The 13667-nt window shown below is 42.9% G+C and overlaps 1 protein-coding gene across 1 annotated transcript in view; it reads left to right on the top strand.

The window, feature by feature from the left end:
- Window positions 1–1433, top strand: part of PGR (progesterone receptor) — a 40673-nt gene extending 39240 nt beyond the window's left edge. Inside the window, exon 9 of the mRNA XM_054220961.1 lies at window positions 518–1433. Within this exon, the coding sequence (XP_054076936.1) occupies window positions 518–673 (156 nt within the window). The 3' untranslated portion in view covers window positions 674–1433. The remainder of the gene's footprint in view (window positions 1–517) is intronic.
- Window positions 1434–13667: the final 12234 nt, after the last annotated feature.

Raw genomic sequence — 13667 nt, 5'->3', positions numbered from 1 at the left:
GAAATAGTTAAATATATTGAGCCGTTGCTTTCAAGGGACTAGGACCTATGGAGTTTAATGTTTGTGGCGTACCCAGATAATGATCATAATCAGAACTATGGAAAAACTCACAAGGAAATAGTAAATGCTGTCCCTTGGAGCACTGTTTGAATAGCACGGAGTAAACAAGGCATGGAGACACGTGTTGAACATGAGGCTAAAATGAAAGATTGAATACTTGTTTAGTAATTGCCATTGTTCATGGTGCATGCCATGAGTGAGGATGATAACCCTTTATACTAATAGAGAGGCACTGGTTTTCTATGACATACCATTTAGCTATATTTATGACTTTTTGCCGTGGGATGATATTGAAATAGGGAATGACAAGTACTCATATTATTCGTTCAAGGAATGACAGAGGAAGGTATATAATGATGTCAGCTGATGGATGTGTGAGACAAGTGACCGACAGCATGTTTGTCTGGCTGCATTACTGTTAGCCTGATTTATCCTGTTTGTATTTTATTAAATGCAGCTAGTCAAACAGCTCCATCTCTTCTGTCTGAACACCTTTCTCCAGTCCCGCGCACTGAGCGTTGAATTCCCCGAGATGATGTCAGAGGTGATTGCTGCCCAGCTACCCAAGATTCTGGCAGGGATGGTGAAACCTCTTCTCTTTCACAAAAAGTGAAATGTCTTTTCTCTTATCATAGAGATGATTTCTGGGTCATTTGTTTTGTTTTGTTTATTTTGGTCAAGATTTTGCAATGTCAGGACTTTGGTATATTTGTCATACTTACTCTGCCTACTGCTTTATACTTGTAACATACACAAGCCATTTAAGCTTGATGTACATATTGTGAGTTCCTGATTCCTTAACTGCAAAAATCACAACAGTCATAAGAAATGTTTTGTAAACTTGGCTAGGTTGCTTTTTAGACACGCATAAGAATGACAATGAGTAGAGTTTTTGGATTTCTAAGAACAGTTATCTTATACATTTTTCTTACATATTACACTCTCTCAAATTTCTGGTATGACATGGTTTAAACTTTTTACTTTAGTAGTATGGGTACATGTGGGCATGTGCGTAATGCAAGATTTTGGAGGAATTAAAATAAATATTGCCCACATTTTCTCACGGATATTTCACTTTTTATTAACTAATGTGCCTCACAGAAAGATCCTTTTAAATTCAGCTGTCCAGGATTCAGTAGACATCACTGCAAATACCTTCGTGAGTGACTGAAGTGCTAGACACAAAATATACATCCGTATTCTTGTCTGTGCTCGTCCTGCATTGAAACTCTGCGTTCAGCATACTGAACTGTACTGCACCATTCACTGCAGCTCTCCTTCAAAAACCGGAAAGCTGTGGAAAATTTCAGTGTATATTACACCAGAAATAACATGTATGCAACCCCCCTTAGCTTTGGTGTGTGTTATTTTCCTTGAAAGTTCAGCACTTACTAAAGCTAGATCACTTAGCTGCAATCGTAAATTCATCCACTTTAAAATTCTGTATTTCAGAAGCTTTAAATAGAGATGTTTTCACTGACTACAACTCTTCATAATCTTAATGTTTCGAATTCCAATGCTGAATACTTAAACAGCCATTAACATCAAATTGTAGCGAGATCAAATTCAAAAATTAATGGAAAATATGACTACAAACATTTTGATACACGGCAGACATTTCAGTACTATTTAGTGGAGCTACATATTTTATATTTTAAAGGCATGCCATTATAATTGGGGTAATTGTAAAAGAGGAATTGGACTAAATTAGCTTTATACATCCAAGAAGAGTGTAATGTTTTCCCATGGAAATGAAATATTTGAAAAATTATAATGTGGTGGTGTTTGTTCCTTTGATACAGACATGAAGCAACTCATGCATTTAAGGCAGTAAATTGTTGATATATTCAAACAACAAAGAAACAGATAAAGCCCAGGAAGAATTTACGAGTCTATTAAAATACAAAAAAAATTGCCCGTAACTACGAATGGTAATCAAATTCTCTAACAACGTAGGAAATGGTGAGTCTTACTTGTGTCCTTGCTGGCCATCCGCTTTTGCTCTTCCCTGTTACATGCTGGATGCATCCGTCATGGGATGGCATACTGCGGGTGGCGTGTAACTTGGTCTCATTCCTTGTCAGGTGAACAAAGGCTCACTGGCCATAAGTTCAGTGGACCATAAGTCAGGGTGCCCCTCATTAAAACTATAAATGGCGTTACTTGTTCATAAAAATTACATCCTGAGTCTTGAAAAAAAAAAGTGGACAACTAACAATTAAAGTTAGATCTAAAAGTACCCTTACCATTTACAGTTTCCTAAAGCCAATCAAGAAGAAGCTACATTACGATTGGGGATAAAAACATTTTTGAGATTCCCACATAGTTGTACAAAACCCTTGAGTTGGTGCAAAGATGTGGCCCCGGATAAAATGGTATAAGCAGACTTTTGTGTTAGTTGTCTAGGTCCGTCATTTCTAACCGCCCGGACACAAGCAATTTCTTTCATATTCAATGCAATCTGACTTTTAACTGTGATCCTTAAAGCGATTATGTTTTAATAAATAACACAAAATTCTTTATTTCTACATATTGAAGTTCTGTTTTCTTTATTTTTCTTTGTATTCGTATTTAGTAATTGTGGAGCTTAGTAAAAAAATCCATTTCAACCATTCCACTTTTGTGTAACAACAATATTTTCATGCATTCTTTGGGAATTTAAGCATTGCCACGTGATTTACGATTGAATAAACAGACTGTCTATGTTACTGTTTAGATTAAACTGTTAACAGAAACTTCCCACACTAAAAATTATTCCTTGACACCCTAATTCTGAAATTGGAAAAGGGAGCAGGCAGTATGCTTGCCTCAGGAATGCCCCAGATCTGCCTACAGCTGCCTTTTACTCAATCCCTAAAATTTGTTCCAAGTGGCTGCCGTGTCACCATGTCCCATAAATACGGCACATTAGTCTGAAATGCTCTATATTTGTCCCAAAGGTGTAATCAAAAAGGAAGAATAAATGTTTTTTGGGAATAGATAACAAAGGTTAAAAACATTTTCAAATTGTATGTATTAAAGCTTGCCAACTCGCAGAAAAAATTCCCAGAGCTTCATGCCCTTCCTGTGCAACCTGCCCTGGGTGACCCTGCTCTGGCAGGGGGTTGGACTCGACGATCTCCAGAGGTCCCTTCCAACCCCGACCGTTCTGTGATTCTGTAGCTGGTCATGGGGAATGCACTACATAAGACAGAACAAGTTTGGCTAAATGTGGCTGCTGTATGAATCGGAAAGTCCTGTATCCATCACTTGATTGTCTGAAGTTAGAAAAAACTGTTTTAATTTGAGAGCTTCCAGCCTTGAGCCCCGTTTATAAAATTGCCTTTAGTCTCCATGTTGATGCCATCATTTGCTCTGGGCTGCACAGACACCACAAACAGTGACCAAAACACAGGGTTGTTTCCTTCCCTATCAAAATCTCACGTACTGTGATTTTCAACACTGCGGCAATATCCAGAGAGCCACCAGCAAACTCATTTTTTCTTTGAGTTTTTTAGAGCCACGAGGCTTTTTAGTTGTCTGTATTTCTCTGCATTAATATTTGTTTAAAGATTAAGGTATTTTTTGACCCGAGCTTTATAAATAGGTCTAAATAAAACATCTTGTAGTGCTTTGTAATATACTGAACAAGGCATAACAATGCTGGATCTTCTTATGTTGCATTTTGCATACTAGAAATAAGAGGTTTCGGCAGACGGACTTTTTTGTTTTCTGACGTTTACGGTGATTACATTTTAAAGGAATGAGACCTGTGTTGTACTAATTAGAAAGTTTGCCATCTACTGCAGATTGCAGACATAACTTTTTGTCTGAGCTATCACTAGAAGTTTTCCTCTAAATAATGGAGCTATGCCTGACGCTAAGCCTCTCCCATTCTGTACAGTTTAGGTATTTTAGACGCGAGGCCTTCAGCGTTGCCTTCTGCGAGGACTTCAGTGAGGCAAACAAACAAAACCATGAAGCCAGCTGGTTCCTTTGAGCTCTGCTGTTGTTATTCAGTTTTGTAGAGGCATCACCTTTATAGTTTTTAAGAGTGTTTGAAAGGTGAAGTGCCAGGCAGCGGCAGCCCGGCCGTGCCTAGAGGAGAGCTGTGACACCGCAGTGCGGAGCAGAGACCTCCATCCCCGAGAGGCTGCCCTGCTCCCTCCCGGCCGCCGGCTTCTCCCTTGTACCGGCTGGGCTCAGGGAAGTACGAAATACACTTGGCTCACGTCTTCAAAGGTCTCAGCTGGATCAACAGCTTGGGCCAGCCTTTAGGGAGAGGGGAATGTGGCTTCGTTAACACCTAGTCCCTGATGGAGGCAAATGTAGCCACAAAAACTTTCAGTTGATTTCGTGGCCCTTTGGAACAGTCTGGCTGGTATGCGTGCAAGATAAACTGAAGCTTGGGTATTTCTGCCTTCAGCTGTACTGCGGTTCGGTTTTCTCGTGTTATATCTGCAGGAGAGAAGCTGAGAGTTCAGTTTGTGTTTTCTGACTGGTCAATACTTCATTAATACCTTGAGGGTTTTTTTGGTCTTTATATTTTTCTTCTTTTTCTTTTTCTTTTTCTTTTTCTTTTTCTTTTTCTTTTTCTTTTTCTTTTTCTTTTTCTTTTTCTTTTTCTTTTTCTTTTTCTTTCTTTTTCTTTTTTCTTTTTTCTTTTTCTTGTTTTTCTTTTTCTTCTTTTTTTTTCTTCTTTTTCTTCTTCTTTTTCTTCTTTTTCTTCTTTTTCTTTTCTTTCTTTTTTCTTTTTCTTTTCCTTTTTCCTTTTTCTTTTTTTTTTTCCTTTTTTTTTTCTTCTTTTCCTTCTTCTTCTTCTTATCCTTTTTCCTCTTCTTTTTTTCTCAATTGTCTTTATTGGGAAGGACAGCTGCTTTCCTGTGTTCCCAGCTAAAACCAAATCTTTATCTCTGTTATCAATGGCGTCGGTAGCGTGAGCAGTAGCATCTGTGGGGACCCTTCCTTCCCCTACTCTCCTGCCTGCACACAGGTACGGTGAGTTCATCCCCAGAGCAGGAGCGGACGGGGCTGCGCTCCATGCATGCAGCAGCAATTCCAAGTACATGTTCCTTGCCTGCCGTGCCGTTTGTGGCACGCTGACCTTTCTTCCCTTCCGATAAGTCAGTCTGCAGCCACGGAGCCAATATCCAAAGCCCTCCCAACTTTCCGTGGCTCCAAAGCCTGTGTGCGCGCTGCTGGGCCAGACTGACAGCATTGCTGGATTTATTGGTTTGTGCTGCTTTGTGTCATGGTGACCTGACTTGAACAGAGGGTTTGTTTTTAATGTAGTTTTCTATTCCCCCTTGGAAGATGAAAAGGAAAAAAAAGTCATATTTTAGATGGTTTTTATCTAAAAATTTATGAGTTGCTTTTTTTTTTTTTTCCAATTAATGCTATTAATTTATTGGATTGACCTTATTTGCATGTAGAATGGTACTGTAGCCTTTCAGATGCTTGGACAGAAACACGCAGTAAAAGGTGACTGCATGGATAATAATAACTAAGTTAAGATTTAGCTGGCTGTTTACCCTAAAGAGAAAATAATGCTCAGAAAATAATCCTGTAGTGCTGTTGGAACTAGCGCAGCAATTGCATAACTTCAAGTACGTGAGCAGTGCTGTTCCCTTGATGTATTTTTTTTTGCTCACATTTAGGCATTTTTTTCCTGGCTTGGGTCCCGAGTGCTCTGTGAAAGGTATTTACAGAATATAAAGGATATCGAGGAGTGGTGAACTTTCATTTAATTCTAGTTTATCATTTAAAACTGGCAGCATTTCGGTTTCTCACCAGTGTGAGGTGTGCTCATTGTAAAAATACCATCACAAGTCATAGATCATGTTTTTCTGACCACGAAAACTAAATTACCCTTTCACCTCTGCAGGTACAATAGTTCCACCAGTTTAGCATTCAGGCATATCAGTGAGGAAGTTCTCACACTGTCGTTTAAATAGTCTCACTCTATTGCGTTTTCCCACAGCTCCATTTAAATATCCGCCCAGCCAGTTTAGTGCTAAAATCTCTTCTTGCTCTCTTGAGGAAAAAGAAATTATAATTTACAGAGCTCTGCATCAGTGAACTCCACAACTGCGTACTTTCAAACAAGAGGTTGCATTGGGTGAAAAACACCTATTGGAGATAACATAAATCTTTGCCATCAGAACTAACTGGGCAGAGCAGTACAGAGACCTTTGTGTTACACAGGTGAGACTTTTATGAACATTCCTTGTTCCATCTTGGATGTACAGTTTTCCCATATGCCTATTTTTCATATACTAGATAAAAATAGAATAATGCTTTTACTCTTCGTACCCTGTATTGCTGATTTATGTCCAGTCTGAGACTCTAACCTGCAAAACCTCCAGTTGAGAACAATCTTCTCATCATAGTGCTGTTCAAAAAAACTGATTTTTTTTTTCCGTCAGGTCCATTGTGGCCATATGGAGTGTGAATAAGGAAAGCACCAAACAGACGCACACATGGCATTCAGAAAGGTGTGCGAATGCTTTCACGTAAAAAGAGAAAGAAAAAGAAACACCCAGCAATCTGCAATCACTATGCAGTTTTAAAAGTAAATTTTGTTTCCAAGGAGTATACGATTATATTTTATACTGCCAGAATAAGGCTGATTGTTTACTAAAATTTAATAGGATATCTATCTAATTTCTTTCCAAAAAAAAAAGAAGCTCCAAGGAGTCTTACATAATCTTTGAAAACCATAAATCCATCAACTTTGCGAGTTCCCCAAACTGGACACATGTATTTAAAAGGCAGTTGATTGCAGCTATTACCAAATGTATCTAAATGTAAAGTTAAAGCCATCACTACAAACAGCAGTGTTCCACACGCTTTTTCTGACAGCTGAGGAACACGCAGCACACGGAGCTGGGAAACACCCGGGGATGGTGTTACAGCAGCACCCCTGCCTCCAGCGCGGGCCATCCTGCGTGTGTGAGGACAGCTTGGCATATGTCCTTTGTACAAATGCCTTTATAAAAATATCATCATAATTCACCTTATGCATCATCGTGAATCAAAAGCACTCTGAGTGGAATGAGTTTTCACCAGTAGCTCAGAAAAAGTTAGGATTGCAACTTAAATGTTCCATGAAGGAGCTGCAACGTCAGACTAGTGGGTGTCAGTCTGTTACAACGAGGGGCCTTCCTTTTGTTAGAAATATTTGGAGAAGTTGTATCTGAAATGTGGTACTACCCTTTCAAAATAGTGACAAAGACTTCAGTAGAGCAATGAATATGTTCCCCACCATTTTCCCAGATCCTGGCAACATTTGTAACAAACAGCAAAATGTGGATTCTGCTGTTCCCCATAAGCATATTCTTCTATGGACAAAGTACAACACCCTTGTTAGAAATGATACGCTGTTAAATGGAAGAAATGTGACAGCAGAACCTGATGAAGTTGAAGTTGAAATGTGTCAGGAGTCGGGGTGTGCTGGCCATGGGTTGGGGTCTGTCGTGGCGGCATTACGCACAACGGATGAGAATATCATCTCTTGGGACTGTCATCACCTCACATGAAGGGTTGGCCAGCCAAGGATGACGAGGCTCTTCACTTAAAAGTGTAATTGGAAGTTTTGTATCCCAAAGCTCAGCTAGCAATATAGTCACATTGTGCACTGGCCCGTTCACTTCTTACAAGAATTTTACACAAAAGCTTTGGCACCGAGTGTGCTGTTGCGTGCAGTTTGTGGTGATGGCTACAGCACATTTCACTGGGAGGCAGAAACCCCTATCCTTTCTCAAGCTTCATAATACAGGTCGTGTGTCTCTTTACCTGCTCACAAAGCAAGGTTATACACATCTGACATTAAAAAGAACCAACAAACCTCTGAATCTCTGAAAATACTACCTTAGGAAGATTTTCATTTAAAGTATGCCAGGGGGATATTAGAAAAACCTCTTGACCGAAAATTATCAAACATTGGAACAGGCTCCCTGGGAAGTGGTGGAATCGCCATCCCTGGAGGTATTTAACAGGCGGATGGACGCGGTGCTGAGGGACGTGGTTAGTGATGGTTTTGTCAGTGTTATGTTGATGGTTGGACTCGATGATCTGAAAGGTCCCTTCCAACCCAGACCGTTCTATGACTCTATGATTCTAAGAGGACAGCCATCAATTTTAAGAAAACCGATGTGCTAGAGAAAAGCACAGCCTAAGGGTTAAAACCATGCGGGGGCCTCTTGCAGTACATGATCTCTTGCAGTTTCTGAATTTCACAGAAAATACACATCCCCGTTCCCATATTTGTAAAATGTTTATTCTCCCCTCCCTCCCCTGCCCTCAACACACTTTCTTCCCCAAGGATAACTTGGATGTGTAATACATGAGCACTTTGTAGAGGCTTTGTAATCCTCGATGGAAAAATCTGTTGAAAGCCAAAGAATCCTTAACTTTGAGACATATTTGGGCTGATGTTAGTATTCCTCTGTATTTAACGTTCAAGATCACAATGGGCATAATTTATGGTTTGTTACTATTGTTTTTATTTTTTTTAAAAAAGAGACTTGTATAAGATTTCTGTATTTTCCTGTGAAGAGGAACTTGCATCTATATATTTGTAGATCTGAAATAATAGCTTTCAAGTATTTTTGTAAAGCCGTTGTCGAGCTACATTGTGTCATGTCCAATAAATTGGAGATGTGCTTACTTTGCAGTAGCATGAGAAGTGTTTAAGTCCTCGGTTACCACCAGATGGAAAGTAAAGCCACACAACGGCACCGGGCTGTAACTGGAGCTGGATGGAGCCCCTTGTGCTCCCAGTCAGCCCTATGGAGCGGCTGCCGGGGGGTAATCTCGGTTTGATTACTTTGGCAGCTGCCAGTTGGAGACGACACACACACACACGTGGCTTATTTACTGAATTGAAACCTATACGGGGAGGGGCGCAGTATTCTCCATTTTGTTTGCAATTCAAACTCTCCACAAGGCTCAAAGAATGGGAGACAATTGTCTTTTTTTTTTTTTTTACTTATGTGGAAGGTTCTGTCAAAATGCTAGTGTATAAAACCAGAAAAATAAGTTACATTCCTTATCTTCCGGCGTAAATACAAACAAAGGAAGAATTTATTAAAAAGTACGACCTGCACTGCGGTAGGAGGCTGCCCAGCGGCACTGGCCGCAGGTGCTGCTGTGGGCGCGGAGGCCGTGGCATCTGCAGCCTCTCTCTGTTGGGAAAAATACATCGGAGTATAGATACGACTAGCACAGCAACCCCACATTGGGTGATGATTTGTTTATATATATTTATATAGACAGGTTTTGAGAGGACATTGTCCCCAGGCTGTCCAGAGGCTGTCCGTGAGCTCACTGCAGTGTCCGTACCGAGGACTGGAGTTCTCCGCTGCCAAAAGCAGACGCTGCCGGATGTGGCTCGGCGGCGTGAGGCAGGATGCTGCAGGATGCTGCAGGCCCATCACGGGGGAGCGGTGCACGGAGGGGTCATTGGCTTGGCCTGGCGCAGGCTTTCCTCAGTGGCACCGAGGGAACATCACCTCTGGCTTTTGAGGGACTGGCTCCAGCACCCAGGTGATCCTTTCCTCATCCGTGACACGGCCCGCTTCCCCCCCCACTGCCCCGTGACGTGGCGTGTGTCGGGCGAGGAGCAGGACTGGCACCCGGCGGGGTCGCGGGCGGCAGCAGAAGGGCTGGGTGGGTGGCGTGGTCTCCTTCCACCTGAGAGACCAACACTCTCCCCCCTCGCCCTAAGGGAGCGCTGGTAATTCAGGTCTGGGCCGGTGGCGTGAGTGTCACCCCTTGCTAAGGATGCCCTGTAACGTTAGTGACGGGCAACGCGCTCTCAGGGAAGCGTTAACCACGCCAACAATGACGAGACTTTTCCACATTATTTCCACAGAACCCAGTGGTGTTTCAGTTTCATTTCTGAGTTGTCCTCGTGCCTGGGAATTGGTCTCTTGGCCGCTGTCAGTACTGCATGTGCGCATCTTGAACACTCTGACAGGGCTGGGATTTACTAGATTAGATTAGATGATTTTTTTCCAGATCAGTTCAGTTTTAAAACTTCCCATGCAGTATTAAACGTTAGCGGAAAGCATTTAGTCAATCCAAAAACACACACAGATTTCTTTAAAGTGGAAGTCCTATGACCAGGTAGCACACAGAAGAAAACAAGCAGTTTTTGAAATGCTGAAGAACTACAAGGTGTCAAAGTTTAAGACTCTGCTCCTGCTTAAATATCCATTCAGGATACCTGAGACACCTGCACTAGTACCTTTATTTAGTCCCCAGTTATTTATTTATACAATGATGTTCCTCTGGATTGAGTGGAATGACTTCATATATTCAGTCTAAATGCATATCGCTGTTGCTCAAAAATGGGTTTGGGTTTTGTTTTTTTTAATAGACATGGTAATGGAAGGGTATGAAGAATAAAATAATGTTACTCATTATTTGAAATGAGATGTTTAAGCCCTTTGGGGTAGAAGCCTTTGCTTTAAGCTTTAGCTAATAACAGCCTGCCTAAACAAGATGTTTTTTCGCTGTGACATCTCAGAGTCTGTAACAATACAGATGCTATGGAGACTGACGCATCTCTGCACAGCACGGGTGAACTTTCCCTTAAACGTACTGTCCTGGTTTGAGGTAAAACAGAACCAATTTTCTGATTTGTAATTTTACTTTTTAGCTGGGCCTCTTCTAACTGACGAAACTCTGAAATTAACAGCATATTGTTCAGACACTGTTCGCTCTCAGAGTGATAAGACCTGATTATACCAAGGAACGGTATGCACAGAGGCTCTTGATTAGACTTATTGCTATAACAACCTGTTATATATATATAACTTCGCCCCGTTAGAGGGTCGGAAGCAGAGAAGCGTGGAGGGGTCCCACCTGCAGGGAGGAGCAGACGGGACAGGTGACCCCAAACTGACCAACAGGGTGTTCCATCCCATCTGCATCACGCTCAGTATAAAAGCTGAGGGATCAAAGGGGCAAGGGGGCTCTGGCTCGTTTTTTCTTCAATGGCCGATGTCTGAGGAGGACTCTGTTCGTCTGCCTTTGATCCCAATCCGAGCATTCCTGACCCTAGTTCCGGAATTCAGCTCCTGTCTGTCGCTGACGCCAGTCTGGGACTTTCCCTGTGTCTGCTGGTGACGCGATCGTCATCATGGGACTGGATACAGTTTTGTATATATTGTATACTTTTTTCTTTAATTTTTATTATTCTATTATTATTTACTATTTTCTTATTTATTATTATTTTCATTAAAGTAGTTTAGTTCTTTTTCTAAACTCGTAAATCTCCTTATCTCTTCCTCTCGTCTCTGAGGAGAGAGGGGGAAGGGCCATCTGTCGTTCTGATCGGCCAATCCGGCCAAAACCACGACACATACTAACGAGCTCATGCAATAATCATCCGCTCTCACAGGGAAGACCGCCCTGCTATTTTGTGTTATCTAAGTGAAAGAAGGAAGTGGTGTCGAGGATCCTGCCACGCAGTAATTCAGATGAAACCATCATTTCCTTTCGTGTGTGTCAATAACAAAGCTGCTGTGGCGCTGGAGGAGGCACCGAGCTGAGCCAAGGCTGCGGCGGCGCTACGAGGAGCTCCTCTGTCCTACCTCACCCCTTTGCTGCCATGGGTGCTGGTCACCGCTGTTGTACTCAAACGTGATGTAGCCGACGGGGATCGGCTGACCCCAACGAGTGTCTTGGAAATGGTGAAAAGCGAAGAGCTGTGTTTGTTCCTGCTGCCCTGAGGAGATGAGCTGTTCATGAGATTCACACAAATAACATCATGGTAAAGGAACACCACCCTTTCTTGATTTTTTCTCTGGTTGAAAACTATCCAGCAAAGCTAATTGCACTAGCTAAGGAAAACACAACAACCGTCACCTCAGCACAAGGAGGACAGGGACCTGTTGGAGTGGGTCCAGAGGAGGGCCACGAAGATGACCAAAGGGCTGGAGCACCTCTCCTCTGAAGACAGATGGAGAGAGTTGGGGTTGTTCAGCCTGGAGAAGAGAAGGCTCCAGGGAGACCTTATAGCAGCCTTCAGTACCTGAAGGGGGCCTATAAGAAAGCTGGGGAGGGGCTGTTTGCAAGGGCATGTAGCGATAGGATGAGGGGCAATGGTTTTAAACTAGAGCAGGGAAGGTTTAGATTAGACATTAGGAAGAAGTTCTTTACAATGAGGTGGTGAGACACTGGAACAGGTTGCCCAGAGAGGTGGTGGAGGCCCCATCCCTGGAGACAGTCAAGGCCAGGCTGGATGAGGCTCTGAGCGACCTGATCTAGTTGCAGACGTCCCTGCTTTCTGCAGGGGGGTTGGACTAAGTGACCTTTAGAGGTCCCTTCCAACCCAACACATTGTATGATTCTATGATTCACCTGAGTTTCTCAAGATGGTGTACTTACAGATACTTGGACATGTGGCTTCCCAGTTCATTTAGTCAGGAAATGTTTCAAGGGATCATTTACACAAAGATGAGGAAAAAAAAATTAAGGAAGGGCTTCAGCAGTGGCAGAACTTGAACTTTGTACATCTTGGTTCTGCGTTGCTCCGAAGATAAAATTAATTGTGCTCGTTTGTTTTGTGTCGTTTGAGCTACAAAGGGGACAGGGAGGGCGGAGAGAAGGAGCCATTCCAAAACAAAACGGTGTTAGAAATCACAGCCGGAAGCTGGGTGAGACACTCTTACGGCATTCACTGCAAATTTCTCAAGGGAGGGTCTGGGGAGATGGTGCCTGATACTGAGCCTGTAACGGAGCAGGCAGGACACTGTGCAGCATGACCATTTTCCCCATCCAAGGCAGGCACAATTTGCCATCGTTACGGAAAAGAAACAGTATTTTTCAGGCCCAAACATAAGCATCCCTCAACCAACAGCAACAGCTGTTGGAAATAACAAACTTAAAATGGCTGTTGAAGCTGTGGTTTTATGAAAGGATGTATTTGCATCACCGCTGCCCAGCACAATTGGTTCGCACCTAAATCTCTCTGAGGTCTTCTGCTGCCTGCCTGCTTCCTTCAGATGTCCATGGAGGGTGCCGCCAGAGCCCCCAGATGCAGGATTTTTTTGAGAAGGATTATCCCTGACGATAGGCATCCCGCTCATTTTGTGGCAATTCAGGACTCTCAATCGTCACTGCTTTCACAGCCTCCATTTCCAGCGCTTCATGCTCAGCTTCCCAGCTCAGGCACGCTGAAACCCTAATCTTCGTTATCTTCTTGTGAGGTCCTTGCAAACAGCATTTGTTCCATTCTAGGAACCAGTTGTATCCTGTACGCCTGTTAATTTGTTTGGAGGAACACTAAATAGATTGATCGAGCTCAGGTTTCTTATCTTTCTTCCGCCCGGGTTTGTGAATTGTCCTCTGGAAGGTTTCTCATGGGGCTTCCCACCACGCAGCTACCACCTCACCTGTTTACGGACTATGCTGATGTCTCCCTGGCAATGCCATGAGCTTGTGGTCATGTCTGGACTACGGAGCTGCCAGACGAGCTCGGTTGGAGCCCGTGGCTCCTGTCCCTGAGCCCACCAAGGGCTGAGCCCACCACCCCTCCTCACCCCCCGCCTGCTGCTGGGGACGGAGCACGTGGCCGTCACGGCGCACAGCACGCCATTGCAAAGCTCGTTTTGAAGACA

The sequence above is a fragment of the Rissa tridactyla genome, chromosome 1 (assembly GCF_028500815.1).
Source record: "Rissa tridactyla isolate bRisTri1 chromosome 1, bRisTri1.patW.cur.20221130, whole genome shotgun sequence".
Classification (NCBI taxonomy): domain Eukaryota; kingdom Metazoa; phylum Chordata; class Aves; order Charadriiformes; family Laridae; genus Rissa; species Rissa tridactyla.
This window is presented reverse-complemented; position numbering and strand designations above follow the sequence as displayed.